Here is a 17,740-nt window from a genome sequence, read left to right on the forward strand (position 1 = left end):
TTAAAAACTTCAAGAATGAGATTGATAGATTTTGTTAAACAATGGTAATAAGGATCATAAACCCAAGGCAGGCTGGTGGAGTTAAGATACAGTTTAGTCATGATCTAATAGAATGGCAGAACAGACTCAAGGGGTTGAATGCCCTCCTTCTTGTTCCTTAGTTCCTGTGTTTTACCTCTTCAATTAAACAAAACCTTCATCTAGCCTCTTTACTGTAGCATTTTCTCCTGCTCTTTGTTTGATTATTCTACAGTTCTGATTCTACATCCTCTGATCCGACTGTGTCAGCTCTGGTGAAGTGTCCAAACCCATCTCTTACAAAAGCCTCTTTCTTTCTCTTTGCAACAATGTCTGCTTTTGAAAATTGGACAGAGTTCGGCTGAGAACTGACATGAGGGAAAAGGAACTAAAATGCCACTCAGCAAAGCCAGCTGGCCCGCCCTCCTTTCATGTGCAATTACCACTGTCAAAAGCCTCGTGGGTTGGTGTCCAAAAGTCAACATTCTATTTTTGAGTGAAATGTCTGAAATTTCAACCAGTTTTCAACATCATGAAACAATTTCTGCTTGAATGTTTCATAACAGGGAGCAGTTAATTATTTTGATTCTTAATATAGCAAATTTCAGAGTTCAGTCCAATGGGTTCCAATACAGCTATACTGGTTCTGGTCGGGAGCCTTACTCTTGGGTAGGTGATTGTGTTGAATGGGGTTCTTGGAACTGATTAAAGACCTGTGCCCAATGCTACAGCTTCTTAAAAGGTCTACAGTTGCACCCATTCAACTTGACTTATGGTTCAGTGGGGCAGTCCCACCTTTGGGCTCTTGGCGGAAGGCACCAGCCAATTTGTCTTGCGTACTGAGCCTTGATAGACTCAGTGGGGCAGAGAGGCATTTTAGTCCCACCCGGGAGAGACATGTTGCTCTATTTCAAAGAGGCCTTCTCCTTTAAGTTGATGACCGTGGGTGGATCTAGAGAGGTACCGGTGTTCAAGCGTGATGTCTGGGTGGATATGGTGCTGTTTGCCCGCCTCTTGTTGAAGGACAGGAGGTTGCTCAGCTGGACTCGGAACTTGTTGTGGAGAGAGGCATAAATGAAGGGGTTGTAACAGGCGGAGCTCATGGCAACCAAATGGCAGGACACCTGGATCACATTGATGTAGTTCTTGTCTATGATGTTGAGGTCAATATCCCGTATCAGATTGACTGTCTGCAGGGGGATCCAGCAGAGGGCAAAGGACAGAACAGAGATGGCGAGCATCCAGAAGGTCCTCCTCCGTTTCTTTGACCACTTCTCATGGCTGCACGAGGCCGCTCCCGGGACATTCCTCTTCTTCAGGTGACACGAGATGGCGCAGTAGGAGATGGACACCGCGCAGAGTGGGAGCATGTAAGACAGCAGCAGCATGATACATGAGTAGATCAGCCTTTGCCTGTCTAAGTTGATCCAGGCCTCCTCACAGATGATCATGTTATACCCAACCTGGTTGAGGTCTATATAGTTGGTGTGCAAGGACGAAGGCATTGATACACCGATGGAGACCAGCCAAATGAATGCAACAATATAGGCACAGTACCGAGGTCTGATTCTCTGGCGAATTGGGTATGCCACGACCACATACCTATCCACAGCTATGGCAGTGAGGGACAAGACAGATACAAAGACAGTGGCAGATTGCATGAGGGTTATAAAATAGCACATAAAGATTCCAAAAAGCCACCCTTTCGTTTCAAATGCATAGGAAACAGTCATTGGGACACAGAAGATGCACATCACCAAGTCAGACGCTGCCAAGTTACCAATGAGAAAGTTGGTGGTTGTGTGAAGCTTCTTGGTGGCGGAGATGTGAGCCACGAGGGCAAGGTTACCAGTACAAGCCACAATCACTAGCAGCACGTACAGTGGAATAAAAAGAGGTTTCAACTCAAAGAGGAGGTTAAGGCCCAGGAACAAAGGAACCATGGTCACGTTGTCCATTGAAGCATTCAAGGCCATGGCTGGTCTGCCAGACTCATTCAAGGTCAATGCAAGGTCACCTGCGTAAAAAAAATACAAAGCATTAAAATGATGCAAACTGCTCGTTCACCCTCACCTATTTTGAAGAATTGGGCACCATTTTTTCTCATGTGCTTTCATTACTGCTGCTCAAATTAAGATAGAATCCCACCAGAAGCCAAAACCCTCTTCCTAGAATTTTACTTTATCAATTTTTGGGGGTGGGGGGGGGTGATGGAGGTCGCTAGTGAGCCCAGCATTATTCCCCATCCCTAGTTGCCCTTGAGAAGATGGCGATACACCATCTTCCTAGACCACTGCATTCTATGTAGTGAAGATGACCCCACAGTACGGTTTGGTCGGGAGTCCCAGGATTTTGATCCAGTGATAATGAAGGAGCAGTGATTTCTGTCCAGGTCAGAACATTGCAAGACTTGGAAGTGATGGTGTTTCTGTGCACCTGCCACCCTTGCCCTTCTAAGTAGTGGAAATTATGGGTTTGAAAAATGACTATTCTTATAGGGTGGGCATCACAGCTGGACCTAATTCCCGTATAACCCAGAGCTGGAATCCAGAATGACTTCACTAACATCCTCCCTGCCTACTCCTGGGACAGTGAATCCAACTGTTTCATTTCTGCCATGGAGTTCAACGAAGGACTGAACCCAAGACTATCCATGATCTGTATGGCTCAGGTCCCTCCCATGCTCTGGCTTTACCCACCAGGCCATCAGATGAGGCCTCTCAATATTAATAGCAATCTGAAAAAATTTCAAGAGAATCGCAAGAATTCAGAAATACTCTCCCATTCCGCATACACTCCTAGTATTAGATTCACAGAACACACTTTTTATTAACTTTGTGCATCAGACCCTTGTAGGGATTTTGTAAGTCCGGCAAGGGAGAGGGCATGATGGAAAAGATCAAAATTCTGGAGGCTTTGAAAGTGTCTCTGAGAAGAGATGTTAAACCAAGGATGCTTCTGCCCACTCAGGTAGTCACAAGGGATAAAAGCAAAATACTGCGGATGCTGGAAATCTAGAACAAAAACAAAATCACCTGGAAAAACTCAGCAGTTCAGACAGCATCTGCAGAGAAGGATACGGCTGACGTTTCAAGTCCGTATGACCCTTCATCAGAACTAAGGAAATAGAGAAATGGGGTGAAATATAAGCTGGTAGAGCGGTGTGGGACAGGTAGAGCTCGATAGGGGGCCAGTGATAGGTGAAGGCAAAGAAGAGATTGCCAAAGATGTCATAGACAAAAGGACAAAGGGGTGTTGACGGTGGTGATATTATCTAAGGAATGTGCTAATGGGGACATTAAGGGTAGCAAGCAGGACAAGCTAGTGGCAGATGGCCCTAGTGGGGGTGGGGTGGGGGAAGGGGGGAAGGGATCAAAATGGGCTAAAGGATGGAGATAAAACAATAGATCGAAATAAATTTAAAAATAGGTGGGAAAAGAAAAACATATTTGTAAAAAAAATTATAAATTATTGGAAAAAGGGGGATCGGAAAGGGGGTGGGGATGGAGGAGAGAGTTCATGATCTAAACTTGTTGAACTCAATATTCAGTCCGGAAGGCTGTGGTTGACAGGGCCCTCAACCGTGTCCGGCCCATCTCCTGCGCATCCGTCCTCACACCTTCCTCTCCCTCCCAGAAATATGGTAGGGTTCCCCTTGTCCTCACTTATCACCCCACCAGCCTCCGCATTCAAAGGATCATCCTCCGCCATTTCCACCAACTCCAGCATGATGCCACCACCAAACACATCTTCCCTTCACCCCCCCGGCGGCATTCCGCAGGGATCGTTCCCTCTGGGACACCCTGGCCTACTCCTCCATCACCCCCGTCACCTCAACCCCCTCCCACGGCACCTTCCCATGCAACTGCAGAAGGTGCAACACCTGCCCCTTTACTTCCCCCCTCCTCACCATCCAAGGGCCCAAACACTCCTTTCAAGTGAAGCAGCGCTTTACTTGCACTTCCCTCAATTTAGTCTACTGCATTCGCTGCTCCCAATGCAGCCTCCTCTACATTGGAGAGACCAAACGCAGACTGGGTGACCGCTTTGTGGAACACCTTTGGTCTGCCCGCAAGCATGACCCAGACCTTCCTGTCGCTTGCCATTTCAACACTCCACCCTGCTCTCATGCCTACATGTCTGTCCTTGGCCTGCTGCAATGTTCCAGTGAAGCTCAACGCAAACTGGAGGAACAGCACCTCATCTTCCAACTAGGCACTTTATAGCTTTCTGGACCTAATATTGAGTTCAACAATTTCAGATCATGAACTCTCTCCTCCATCCCCACCCCCTTTCCGAAACCCCTTTTCCAATAATTTATAATTGTTTTACAAATGTATTTTTCTTTTCCTACCTTTTTTAAAATTTATTTCGACCAATTGTTTTATCTCCACCTTTTAGCCCATTTTGATCCCTTCCCCCCTTTTCCCCCACCCCACCCCCACTAGGGCCATCTGCCACTAGCTTCTCCTGCTTGCTACCCTTAATGTCCCCATTAGCACATTCCTTGGATAATATCACCACCGTCAACACCCCTTTGAACTTTTGTCTATGACATCTTTGGCAATCTCTTCTTTGCCTTCACCTATCACTGGCCCCCTATCGAGTTCTACCTGTCCCACCCCCATCTACCAGCTTATATTTCACCCCATTTCTCTTTTTCCTTACTTCTGATGAAGGGTCATACGGACTTGAAATGTCAACTGTGTTCCTCTCCACAGATGCTGTCAGACCTGCTGAGTTTTTCCAGGTATTTTTGTTTTTGTTCTAGTCACAAGAGATCCTGCAGCACTAGCTTAAAGAAGAACAGGGTCATTTCCTTGGGGTCCTGACCAATATTTATCCCTCAACCAACATCATGAAAACATGAGTGATCTGGTCATTTTAATGTTGTTGTTTGTGGTATCAAGCTGTATGCAAATTGGCTGCCAGATTTCCAGCATTTACATCAGTGAATACATTTCTAAAGTGTAGAGTGCACATCTTGTGGCACAATGCTAGTATTGCTACCTCTGGGTTCAAATCCCATTTCGGGACTTGGTGTTCATAACATAGCCAATCAGGTTGATTATCAGCCTGTAAATCCTTCCAATGTGCTTGATGGCAGGTGGGAGAGTTTCTTGGTCAGCCATACTGCAGAAGGCAACAGTAAACCACAGCAGTACTTTGCCAAGCTTGCTCATGGAACAACCCAATGAAAATCCATGGTCATCAATGCCCTCTTGGGACATGGTACCTGAAGCAGGAGGGAGTGTAAAGCACTCTTGAGTTATGTTTTATAAAGTCAATTAATTTTCATATTTAGTTTTGGAACAGTGAATTTCAGACAAGCACTGGCCTTGTATAAATTAAACAAGAATGATTTATTACTAATTCATGTATTACTAACTTGAAAGTGAGGAGATGAACATTTGTACAAATTAAGTTAACCAGTTGCCAACAGTTCTAAGGACATGTTTGTACAACTGAATTATTTGTCTGCGATATATTAAAAATCTTGCATATGGTGAGAGATTTATGAAGAATAGAAGGTTTAGGGGTGATCTGATCCAGGTGTTTAAATTGTTAAAAGGGTTCAATAAAGAGAAACGATTTCCTCGGGTGGGGGAATCAAGAATAAGAGCCGTTCAGAATGGAAATCAGGAAGCATAGAAAGCTGGATTACACTGCCTCAAAAGGTTGTGGGTGCTGGGGGATGATTGAAGCTTTCAAGACTGAGATCGGGAGGTAAGAAGGCCAAGGGACATGGACCAATGCAAAATGGAGTTGAAGTACAAATCAGCCACGATCTAACTAAATGGTAGAGCAGGCTCCAGTGGGCTGTTGGCCTCCTCCTGTTGCTAATGTTCCCATGATTCTACTGCATATTTCCTATAAGGAACTGAGACATGAGCTCAGTGTCATACAATGCTAAATTCTTGATCTTGGGGAGGGGACCCTGTTCTGGAGTAACATCACACAAGTTGTCCAGAGATGGTCAAGATTCTCTCAAGACCGAATGGCTGGAGCCTTAGTGCAGGTCAGTTGCAGGATGTTATCTACTTGAGGTGTTTAAGGTGATTAAAGGGGTTGACAAGTTAGTTAAAGAGGAATTCTTTGCTCTGGTGTCAGAGTCCAGAACAAGGGGACATAACCTTAAAATTAAAGCGAGGTGGTTCAGGGTGATGTCAGGAAGCACTTCTTGACAGAAAGGGTAGTGGAAATCTGGAACTCTTTCCCCAAAAAAAGCCATTGAGTCTAGGGGCCAACTGAAAATTACAAAACTGAGATTTCTATATTTTTGTCGGGTAAGGATATTCAGGGTTAAGGAACGAAGGTGGGTAGATGGAGTTGAGATTTAGATCAAGCATGAACTAACTGATTGGCAGAACAGACTTGAAGGGTTGAGTGTTCTCCTTCTGTTCCTACGTGCCAGCCCAGGGAGTAGGGGTGAATTAAAAGGTCTTGATGTAAGTAACAAAGCAATTCACAAAACACAGAAGGCAAGAAACAGGTGGGCGAATTGCTGCCAGATTCTGTCATTTTTGACACCAGTGTGACTCATAAAGCTTCGGAGACCTTGTGGAACAGAATTTACAATGTAGAGTTGTATCTCACAAATCCATCAATTCAGAAGTATGGATAGTACCCGAGGCAGGATACATTTAAATCCCATAAAACTTCACTGTAGATTTTGTAACAACTAAAAATCAACACAAAGTTACTTTTCTAATTACGTCCATAGGATATCCGACACAGAAACAGGCTGTTCAGCTCAATCAGTGACATTTATGCTCTATTCACACCTCCTCCCATCTTTACACATCTAAATCTGTCATTGTAACTCTCTAGTCTCTTCTTGCTCAAATATTTGTCTAGTTTCCCCTTAGACACATCTACACTATTCCCTTCAACCACTACCTGTGGTAGTGAGTTCCACATTCTCACCGCTCTCTGGGTTTCTGAATTCCCTCTTGGATTTCTTGGTGACTATCTTATATTGATGGTCTGCTCTTCCCCACAGAGGACACAATGGCCTGGATCTCCCAGTCAGCAGCAATGCTGTGCCCATTTACGGTGCCTGTGAAGAATTCTGCGACCTAACCCTTTTGCGATTTTCAGCTGGGGCTCCGATCCTGGCTGAAGCATTGAAGGGCCAGCGCAGTCACCCTGGCATAAAACAGTCAGGCGCAAGAAAAGAAGGACAAGGAGAGGACATGACCACATTTCACAATGTGTTCAGTGCCGTATTCAGGTAAGCTTTTAAAGGCCCAAGTCTTTACCTGATTGGTGAGTGGCACAGGTGAGGCAGGTGAGGTGGTGGTCGGGTGCGGGGTAGTTGGGTTGTGCCGGGGGAATAGTCAGGTTGGGTGGGTGGTCAGGTCCAGTCGAGGGGGGTGGTGGTAGTCTGGTTGGAGTAGGGTAGTCGGGTCAGCTTAGGGTGGGCTAGTCAGGCAGCGGAGACAAGGTGGGTTGGGGTTGGTGTGGCATAGTCGGCAGTCCTGGGGCTACAACCGCGGGTCAGAGGCTGGGAATTCTGCAGAAAGTAACTCACTTCCTGACTCCCCAAAGTCTGTTCACCATCTACAAGGCACAAGTCAAGAGTGTGATGGAATACTCTTCACTTGCCTGCATGAGTGCAGCTCCAGCAACACTCAAGAAGCTTGACGCCATCCAGGACAAAGCAGCCCGCTTGATTGGCACCCCTTCCACCACCCTCAACGTCCACTCCCTCCATCACTAATGCACAGTGGCAGCAGTGTGTTCCACCTACAAGATACACTGCAGCAACTCATCAAGGCTTCCTTGACAGCACCTTCCAAACCCTTGACCATCTAGAAGGACAAAGGCACTTCACTAGCTGCAGGTTGCCCTCCAAGCCACGCACCATCCTTATCTGGTACTATATCGCCATTCCTTCATTGTCACTGGGTCAAAATCCTGGAATTCACTCCCTAACAGCACCCTGGGTGTACCCACACCACATGGACAACAGCAGTTCAAGAAGGCTGCTCACTACTAGTTCTGAAGGGCAATTAGGGGTGGGCAATAAATGTTGGCCCTGTCAGCGACAGCCACATCCTATGAAAGAATAAAAGAATTCCCAGTATTGATGAACTGAAGTCCGGATTCACAGATGATGCCTTGATCCCATCGACCTGTAGCATTCCTGAGGGTGACCCACAAGTGAGACACTATTTATGATTGTTCGTGTGTAAAACTGATTTACAGTTTAATGGGTAAAAAAATCCCCAGAATCGCACTAAGCTGCAGGGACCAGGTGGTCACAGGTTTGACTCCCATATCTCGACCTCAGTGCGACAAGGGGTTGGCTGCACTATAATTGGCTTCAGTGCCCTTAATTTGGGGGAGGGAGGGGGGGAGTGCAATGGATAAAGAGAAAGCTAGCCAGGCTCCCTACTCCTGATCTTGAATCCCCTACCTCTATTCGCCTGCACACTTCAGGCCAGAAAGGGATCACGCTCATCAGTGATGGTTCCTGTGGAAGAATTGCTTCATGGGATTGTTTGAACTAATGCGTGAAGATGAATACCTTGGACAAGGAAGGTGGGAACCCCCTGACCTGTGCCCCAGCAAGAATTCAAGCTTTCTGGATGGAAGGGAAGGAGTTGGGGATAGAAGGATAGTGCGAATCTGGAACTCTCTCCCTTAAAGCAACTGTAAAGGCTGGGGAGGGGGGAGTAGGGGTTGGGGGGGAATCATTTGAAACTTCCAAACCAAGAGTGATAGATTTTACAGAAACAAGGTGGGTTGATGGATTTAAGATTAGGATGAGTCATGAACTGAGCAGAGGTGAGAGGATTCACTTAATGCAGCGAATAGACTGGGGCTCATTACTCTGAGAGTTGACCTAATAGAGGTCTTTAAAATTATGAAAGGGTTTGATAGAATAGAAGTAGAGAAAATGTTTCCTCTTATGGGGAGACTCATCTAATGAGTTAGATGAAGAGGGGTAAGAGGAGGCCCGTGTGGAGCATAAATGCTAGCAAAGGCCTTTGGGTCGAATGGCCTGTTTTTGTGCTGTAGACTCCAATAATTCTAAGTATCTTTCTATAATTGAACGATGGAATAGGCTCAAGGGGCTGAATGGCCCATTCCTCTTCCTATGTTCCCATGTTTGGGATGTAATACATAGCTTTTGTTTTATATCCGGGAGGGAGCGGTTGATAGATTTTTGCTCATTGTTATTCAGAAGTAGCAATTGTCTGAACTGATACTAATTTTGATTGCGCTCCATTGTATTGATGGATAATATGTTACACAAAAGCTTCAACAGCTGACACCTTAGCAGTGGGTTAATTGAGTAATGACCCAGAATTAATTACACTGCTGAGTATTCTTAGGCACATTGAAAATTTGCCTTTATGCCTTTGTTGTAATAAAATACCTTGAGGTGCTTCAAAGGATTGTAAATTAACAAAAACCGACACCCATCTATTAGGTTAGATGACTGAAAACATAACCAAAGTGGTAGATTTTAAAAAGCGGCTTGGAGGAGAGAGAGGCAGAGAGGTTTAGGGAGGGAATTCCAGAGCTTAGGGCCTAAGGCATGGCCGCCAATGGCGGGGTGAAGGAAGTGGCGATACGCAGGAGGACAGAATTATAGGAGTGCAGATATCTCGGAGGGTTGTGGGGCTAGAAGTTTACAGAGAAAGAGAGGGTCAAGGCCATGGAGAGATTTGAAAACAAGGGGCTGGATTTTATGATCCCCCGCCCGGCAGGTTTGAAGGCGGGGGAGCAGATATAATCCAGCAATGGGCCTTCCTGCACCCCCCGACCTGTCTGAAATTTTATGGAGGGGACATGGCAAGGCTATGGGCAGCCTGCTCATCTGTGGGCCTATTAAAGCTTTGAAGTAGCCAATAAGTGGTCAGTTAAGGGCCTCATCCTGCCTCAGCTGGTATTTCACCTATAGCGGAAGGGGAGGCCCATGTGAAGCGGGGAGCCAGGCAGATGAAGCTATACGGGCTGGTGTCGGGCAAAATGGGAGCTGGCCTCCCTTGCGTGTCCCCTGGGGACAGTGGAGGCACCAACCCTCAAGGTCATTTCCCCCCCCCCCCCACCTTTAACCGTCCCTTCTGGCCTCTCGAACCTGCTCCCCCAATCTTCTCAACCCCCTCACTGAGACCACTGACCCCAGATTGACCTGGGGTCCTCGATGTGACCCGGTTCAGCTGGTAGTACAGGAAATGCCAGCCATCCGACTGGCTGGCAGCTTTCTAAGGTGGGAATTTCTCCTGAGACAGGGGTGGAAGTCTCATCTTAAAGCAATTAATGTTGCCCCCAGCGTTAAGTTGTTGCAAGACAACCATTGGGACTGCAGGCAGCACCTTTGACAAAAGTTAGCCAGGGGTTGGGGACCACGGTGCCTGCATAAAGTCCAGTCCAAGGATGAGAATTTTAAAATCAAGCAACTGCTGGACCCAATGTAGGACAGTGAGCACCTGGGTGATGGGTAAATGAAACTTGGGGAGAGTTAGGGATACAGTCCACAAAGCTTTGGATATCCTCAAGGTTTTTGGAGGCTGAAAAATAGGAGGGTGGCTAGGAAAGAAGCCAAACGAATAATTTTTCTAGCCTTAAATTCAAAAATGAATCGTCAATAGATTGCAAAAGCAAAAAGAGTGCAACAGTGCACAAGAACAATGTTACTTTCAGTTTCCCTCAAACAAGTCCGTTCACAACCGAGAGAAATGCATTACAGCTCTTTTTAGCACCCCCCTTACGTTTTCATACACCTCATACAGGCCCATTTTCTCAAGCTCAAAGTTATTGTCAGCTGCTCATAATTGCAGCTCTTCCTCTGGGAGTACCTTTTCCTAGCCCCAGTACCTCCTAGCCCTGGGCTGCCCTGGACAACCTTCTTTCCAGCTCCACATGACCTAGGCCCCAGCTAGTTTCATCTTCCTTAGGCATAATGTTGGCACCCATTGGCTAAAGAAGCTGAACAAGAAGCAATGGCAAAGCACACTATTCTGCCTAGTAACCAAGCAGGTGATATTTGATCTGTTAAAACCTGTAATATAAACACTGAAATGTGTTGGTTTCTGCTGTATCCAACTGGCGTCAAGTTCAAATCCCTTTGAAATTCTAACAGTCAATGGAAAATGATTCCTACATTACGGTTTTACACTCAAAATTCCAATCAAACCCAACTTTCCCCTCCCATTGGCAACGCAGTGAGCACTAGCAAAACATTGAACGCTGACATAAAACAGAAAGTGCTGGAAATACTCAGCAAGTCTGATAGCATCTGTGGAGAGTAAAACAGAGTTAATGTCTCAGGTCCATGATGTTTCATCACCTGTGACAGTTCTCTTCATGGGTGCTGCCTGACCGACTGGGTAAAATATTTAGGTCTGCGTAAGATGGCACGTGTTGATGTTGGGTGATTGTCCCAATGTTAACTCGCAGTCACACAATATATCGCTCGGCAGGCACGCGCCAGAGTCGGCAGCACGCCTACCGACAATTAAATTGCCTGTTAAGGCCAATAAAGGAGCAATTAAGTAGAATTTCTCCCTGCCCTTCCAACCTTACGGTTAGCGGGCAGGCAAAAAGGCCAAGTGGCCTTTGTACTTTTTAGGAAACCTCATCCACGGGCGGCTTGAGGTATCCTAAAACAAATAAAAATAAAATAAGATATTTTAAATTTCATTAGTGACAGAGTCACACGAGGGGACTTTTTTTTTAGCATTCTTAATTTCTTAATGATTTTTTTAAAAACTCTTCATCTCCCTGAGCAGCTTTGTGTCTCAGGGAAACTATGAAGCGCACACGCGTATGCGCATGCGCCAAGTCCCGCACTCGCCCCACTCGCCTTCCTCCTCCCGCCCGCACACGCAGCGCTCAGCGCTGCCGCTCGTGTTTCATGCTGGACGGGCCTTAATTGACCCATCAGCGTGAAATCGCAGTCCGGCCCCGATCGCAGATGGCGGGTGGCTTCCTGACCGACCCTGCCCGCCCAACAAGGGCAAGATTCTGCCCACTGAGTATTTCCGGAATTTTCTGCTTTTATGTCAGATTTCCACCATCTGCAGTATTTTAATGGCAACACAGTGAGCACTGGTAACGCAATGCAGTGAGCACTGGCAATGCAACGCAGTGAGCACTGGCAATGCAATGCAGTGAGCACTGGCAATGCAATACAGTGAACACTGGCAATGCAACGCAGTGAGCACTGGTATTGCAACGCAGTGAGCACTGGCAATGCAATGCAGTGAGCTCTGGCAATGCAAGGCAGTGAGCTCTGGCAATGCAACGCAGTGAGCACTGGCAATTCATCGCAATGAGCACTGGCAATGCAACGCAGTGAGTTCTGGCTACCAGCTTTGCCTATTGGAACTTTGCTAAAAAGGATATACTGTCAAAGATTTTCATCTTGCATTCACCAGAACAATTTGAAAGAATACAAAATGTAAAAGGAAAACAATATATACTTTGTGAAGAATAAATTGTTGTTCCCTTTATATTTGGTATCCTTGCAAATTGTCCTTATGAGCATAAGATGAAAAGCTTTTATAACATGTGTCTTTTTTCAGCAATACTCAAGTCCTGTACTATCAAATGACTATTGAAACTTCATTCATTTCCCAGGATTCCCACAGTTCCAATAGTGACCAACCCAAGTACTGAGGTGGAGATGCTGAAATATTTGTAGATGAATTCTTCATTATACAACAATGCAGTGAAGATACATGGGAAAATCATGCACCAGACTTAATTCTTAACAATAACTATTCAACCATGCAATCAAACCTCCATATCGTGGAACAGCTGATGATATCAGATTCATGTTAACACTGCTGAAAATTTAATGCAGTCACCAGATTGTAAGAGGCCTTCATTTACAAAATGGCCAAAGGCTTGAGCAACATTCCACCAGGCTGGGAAGAGCCTAGCACAGTACTTTTAAAACCATTCTAATGCAGAAAGAAGGGCACGGGGCTAAAACAAAACCAAAGTGGCTAAAGGGTGCAGCATCATACAAGTTCACCTCAACGGTCACCTTGACAACCGCAAGTCATGCTGTCCTTGCCCTGCTTTAAGTGTAGATTGACAGATTTTAGCGACAACTTTCTAGTGAAGGCTCACCCACTGGGGTTCGCTGAAGCTGAGATAAGAGAATTGATCTCTAAAGAACCTGGGTGAATACAGCCTCCTACTAGGAGTCCTCCACCGGCCCCCCCTCCTCTCCCTCCCTCTCCTAGCAGCTTGGCATGCACTGTTCTTTCTTCCCGCCATGCTTAATGCTCACAGGAAATACTACCAGGTCACCCATGGCTGGAAGCAACTTCTTTCAACGCAACAATATAAATGGCACAAACAACAGGACTACAAGATCAGCCAGACCACGCCTCGCTGATGACTGGAACATAACCAAGTGTGGGAAAGCTCTAGAAAGCATACAAACCAACCAGAAGAAAAGAACGTAAGAACTAAACAGTAAGTAGTTCATGGTCATGTTAAATAGGGCTGATGGTGAGGTGGGTGGGGGGATGGGGTAAGTTTTTAATTCGATTTAATGGCATGTTAGCTATGTGAGGTTAAGGCAGGATAGGCTAAATGGCTCCCTCTTTTGTTATTATTAAGGCAAGATGTTGGCTGGAATGTGGAGTATGGAGTTCGAAAATAGCAGCAATGGCATCAAATCAACGCTGCACACTAATTGACCTCATCGTTGCATTGTTCTGCATGCTGTGGCTGTCATTCGGGCCCCCCTGTACCAATCTCTTTCCTAATATGGTGTCCTTTCCATCTAAGTTACAAGACCCCTGAGCCATTCATGAGGGGATACAGGGCTGGAGAATTGGGTAGGTCTTGGAGAAGTTTCAACATGATATATCCTTTGTCATTTCCTAGTTAAGTACAGGAAAATTGCACAATGAGAATCAAGCCACTGTTGTGTGTCCTGTGTAGTATGTTCAGGACTTTATAAACAAACAAGAAAAACAATAAACAGACAGATTGCAAAATCGACACTTGTAATACGGTCAACCATCCATTAGAGCTCGTAGCAAAGGTGACATGGTTATTCATCAGTACAGTAAAAAAAACAAGGAAAGGCATGTAATTCCTAACTCCTAGGACTGAAACAAAATCCATGGCTGATACTGCACTGAGGGAGAGCGAGAATGTCAGAGGTGCCGTCTTTCAGATGAGGCTTAAACGAGACTCTGTCTGGCCTCTCAGATGGACATAAACCTTCCCACAGTGCTATTTGAAGGAGGCAGAGGGTGGACCGGAGTTCTCTCTTATGTCCTGACCAATACTTATTTCTCAATCAACAACACTAAAATAGGTATCTGATCAGTTATCTCATTGCTGATTTGTGGGAGTTTACTGTGCGCAAATTGCCTGCTGCATTTCCTACATTATAACAGCGACTACGCTCCAAAAAGTACATCATTGTTTGTGAAGCGCTTCAAAACGTCCTGAGGCCATGCTTGGTGCTGTATTAATGCAAGTACTTTCTTTTCTTTTTTCAGTCTTTAATCAGTCCTTTCACATCTTCGGGGCTTTGCAATGTAATTCGCAGCCAATTGATTACTTGTGAAGTGTAGTCACAGTTTTATAGGTAAAAGCAGGTAGACCAAAAAAAATTCCAGTGACCACATAAATCTGTACATTAGTAATGTTGCTTGAGGCTTGATCATTGGCAAGGACACCAAGGATAACTCCCTGATTTTTCTTGAATTGTTCTCTGGGTTAATTTGCATACAACTCAATAGAAGAATATGGTCTGAATTTAACATCTCCTGCCCTCTGATGGTGAAGCTCTCCCTCAGGACTTGTAGTAATTCTGTTAAATGTTGGACTCTTCCTTTAAGAATAGTCCTGTGATGTAAGATCACATGATCCATGTAAACTAATGTGTTAGCGACACAGGCTACCTCCACAGTCAGTGCAGAGATAGAGATGGAGTTGAAAGCACACCTGCAGTTGCTGCTGGCTGTATTGTAAATAAACATAATGTTTCCACTTAGAAAGATGTCTGTAGATCCACTCTATTACAAACAGGTGACAAGGCCACACTACAACAAACTGGCAACTACGATAAATCAGGATAAATCAAGATAAATTGGAATCAATACCATACCTCTCCCAGCGATTTTGAGTATCAATGTCCATTTAAAATAACAGAAGATATACTCACCCAAAATGCCACAATTTGGTAGAATCGATCCCTTTGAGCTAGCCACAGATGATTGGTCTCAGTATCTAGAACGCCTCATGTTATTCTTTCAAGTGAACAAAATCATGGGGGAAGAAAAGAGGCGAGTGATCCTCTTGAGTACTTGCAGGACCAAAACCTACAGTTTGATTTGAAGTTTGATGGCATCCAGTGCCCCAGATTTGAAGAATTTCAGAGAATTGTTGGACCTTGTGAAAGGACATTTTCAACCCAAGCCCTCAGTCATGATGCAGAGGTTCCGGCTGAATTTGCAAAAAAAACCCTGGGCAAGACAATTGCATGTGGCAAATTTGAAGTAATTAATGGAACATTGTGGGCAGGATATTACCGTCGGCGAGTGGGGGTGGGGCCCGCTTGCTGACGTGGGATGACGTCAGGTGGAACTCCCAGTCATCCCACCCCATTTAAATTTTTAGGAGAGCAGGGGAATAGCAAAATCAGCTGCGGACCCGCCAACCTGTCAATGGCCAATTGAGGCCATTGACAGGATCAATTAAGCAATTAAGGACCTGCCTGTCCAACCTTAAGGTTGGCGGTTAGGCCAGGAGCCCTGGCGGCAACTAGAAAAAACATGAAACCTCATCCACCGGCGGAATGAGGTTTCATGTAGAGTTTTTAAAATTTTAATAAAGTTGTTATGGAAATTATGAACATGTCCCAACTCAGGTGACATTGTCACATGAGGGACATGTAGGGAAATTTTTTTTTCTATTTTTAATATTGTTGAAAGTAGAGCCAATCTCCCTGAGCCTCAGGAAGATGGGTGCACTCTTTTGTGCGCATGCGCGAAAGAGCGCACTCTCGATTTTAGGGATTCCCCCTGCCCACACAGGGAGCACATAGCACTTCCTTGCGGACGTCACGCTGGGCGGGTCTTAATTGGCTCACCCACATCAAATGGCACCACGTCTCCAATCAGGGGCGCCGATCGGAAGCGCGCCAGCACATGCCCACCCATCAACTTCCCCTCTGACAAGGGGAAAATTCAGCCCTGTGAGTTTGGTGAGACTCTGAATGACATGCTCAGAGATTGTTTCGTGTGCGATGTGAAAGAAGACACTGTTCAGAGAAGATTGCTGGCTGAAGTGAATCTGGACTTTAAGAAGGTGTTAGAAATAGCATTGGCCATAGAAAGCGCTGTAAGAGATGCACAAGCAATACAAAGGGCGCAAAATGGTGCCGTACTCAAAATCGGTCCAAAAGTGGCACAAAAAGCGAGACTCCGTCGCAAAGTGGGAAACAGCCCCCGCTAACTGAAAAATAAGAAGAAGCAATTTAGCAGCTAAATCGAAAACAACTTTAATCGATGTGGAAACAATCAGTCTTTTAGCAATTGGCAGTTTAAAGAAATAGAATGTTATTTTTGTCACAGAAGTGGGCAGAAAATGAGACAGTGCAAAGAGAGATTTAAACAGGCCTCCAAACAACAGAAGAAGCCCAATGAAATCTACAGCATAGAAGAACAGCAAACACTGACATTTATTCGTTGTTTAACATGAAACTTGGGAAGACAGAGCCAATATTTGTTACAGTACAAGTGAATCGTAAACCAATAAAAACGGGATTATCCACTATTGAAATTGGAGAACACAATTTCAAATATTTAAATAATGGTGAGCATCAATTAAATTTGGAACAAACATCTGCCAAGGTGAAATGTACACAGGCAAAGAAATCCATGTAAAAGGTATCAGCAGAGTAACTGTCCTTTATCGAAACCAATCGGCACAGCTACCAGTGATGGTATTGAGAGGCAGAGGACCAAGCCTTCTGGGGTGAAACTGGTTAAGGGAAATCAACATTGATTGGCCAGTGAGATTTCAAAGGAAGCTGGAAGAGTTCATTTCTTGAAAAAGGAACAAGGGAATGTATGGCAGAAAGAACATCGAGGGTTCAAGGACTGCGACAGGATGAAAAAGGAATGTGTAAGGACTCAACTGAAGAAATGCAGTCTATCTCAAACAACAACATAGAAAAACAGCAGAAGAAACACAAGGAGACCCTGCTGAATGACAGAATTCGAGATGAAGTGAGTAATCTTCGCAAGGAGAAGGAAAACCTGTTGAAAAACCTTCACACACGACAAGATTCCCTCAGGTCAAAGTTTGTGCCTCTGGAACATTACGAAGAGAAACAGGAAGAATTCAGCACCTCTCTGAACAAACTGAAAAACCAGTTGGCAGAGAAGACACATCAATGTTCAAGTTTACAGGAGGCAGCCGACAAATACAAAAAAGGAACAGAAGAGCTGAAGAATCAGCTAAATGAAGTCAAAGAGGATTTGAAAACAAAAATCGGAGAGTTTTCCAAGGGGCGAGTAGATAATGAAGTTTTGGGAGACTCAGCTGCTGAACTAAGACAAGTTGAGATTTCACCTGAGAGAAGTCTGGCCGACAGTGAAGTCAAAATGAAGGACCAGACTAAACTCTGTGGTAGAAAGAGGAAGATAAAAAGGAAGAAGTTTCTGAAAAGACAAGAAAACGGAGGTTGATAGCACCTATAAACACTCGGAGGAGGCAATAAACA

General features: G+C 45.1%; 1 protein-coding gene across 1 annotated transcript; it reads right to left on the minus strand.

Moving 5' to 3' along the window:
- Window positions 1-923: 923 nt before the first annotated feature.
- prlh2r (prolactin releasing hormone 2 receptor) lies at window positions 924-16,172 on the minus strand. Its single transcript, XM_041214145.1, has 2 exons — window positions 16,103-16,172; window positions 924-2,035 (listed from the first exon to the last, which is right to left on the minus strand). The coding sequence occupies exons 1-2, from the start codon at window positions 16,170-16,172 to the stop codon at window positions 924-926; spliced, it is 1,182 nt and encodes a 393-aa protein (XP_041070079.1).
- Between the last annotated feature and the right edge of the window lie 1,568 nt (window positions 16,173-17,740).

Source organism: Carcharodon carcharias, chromosome 20, assembly GCF_017639515.1.
Source record: "Carcharodon carcharias isolate sCarCar2 chromosome 20, sCarCar2.pri, whole genome shotgun sequence".
NCBI classification, from domain to species: Eukaryota; Metazoa; Chordata; class Chondrichthyes; order Lamniformes; family Lamnidae; genus Carcharodon; species Carcharodon carcharias.

Bases quoted from the DNA above. Each gene is read 5' to 3' on its own strand.
- prlh2r (XM_041214145.1), bottom strand. From the start codon at position 16,172: ATGGGTGGGCATGTGCTGGCGCGCTTCCGATCGGCGCCCCTGATTGGA. The intron at 2,036-16,102 runs GTGAGCCAATTA...TTTTTTACGCAG, and splicing joins CGTGGTGCCATTTGATGTGG to GTGACCTTGCATTGACCTTG.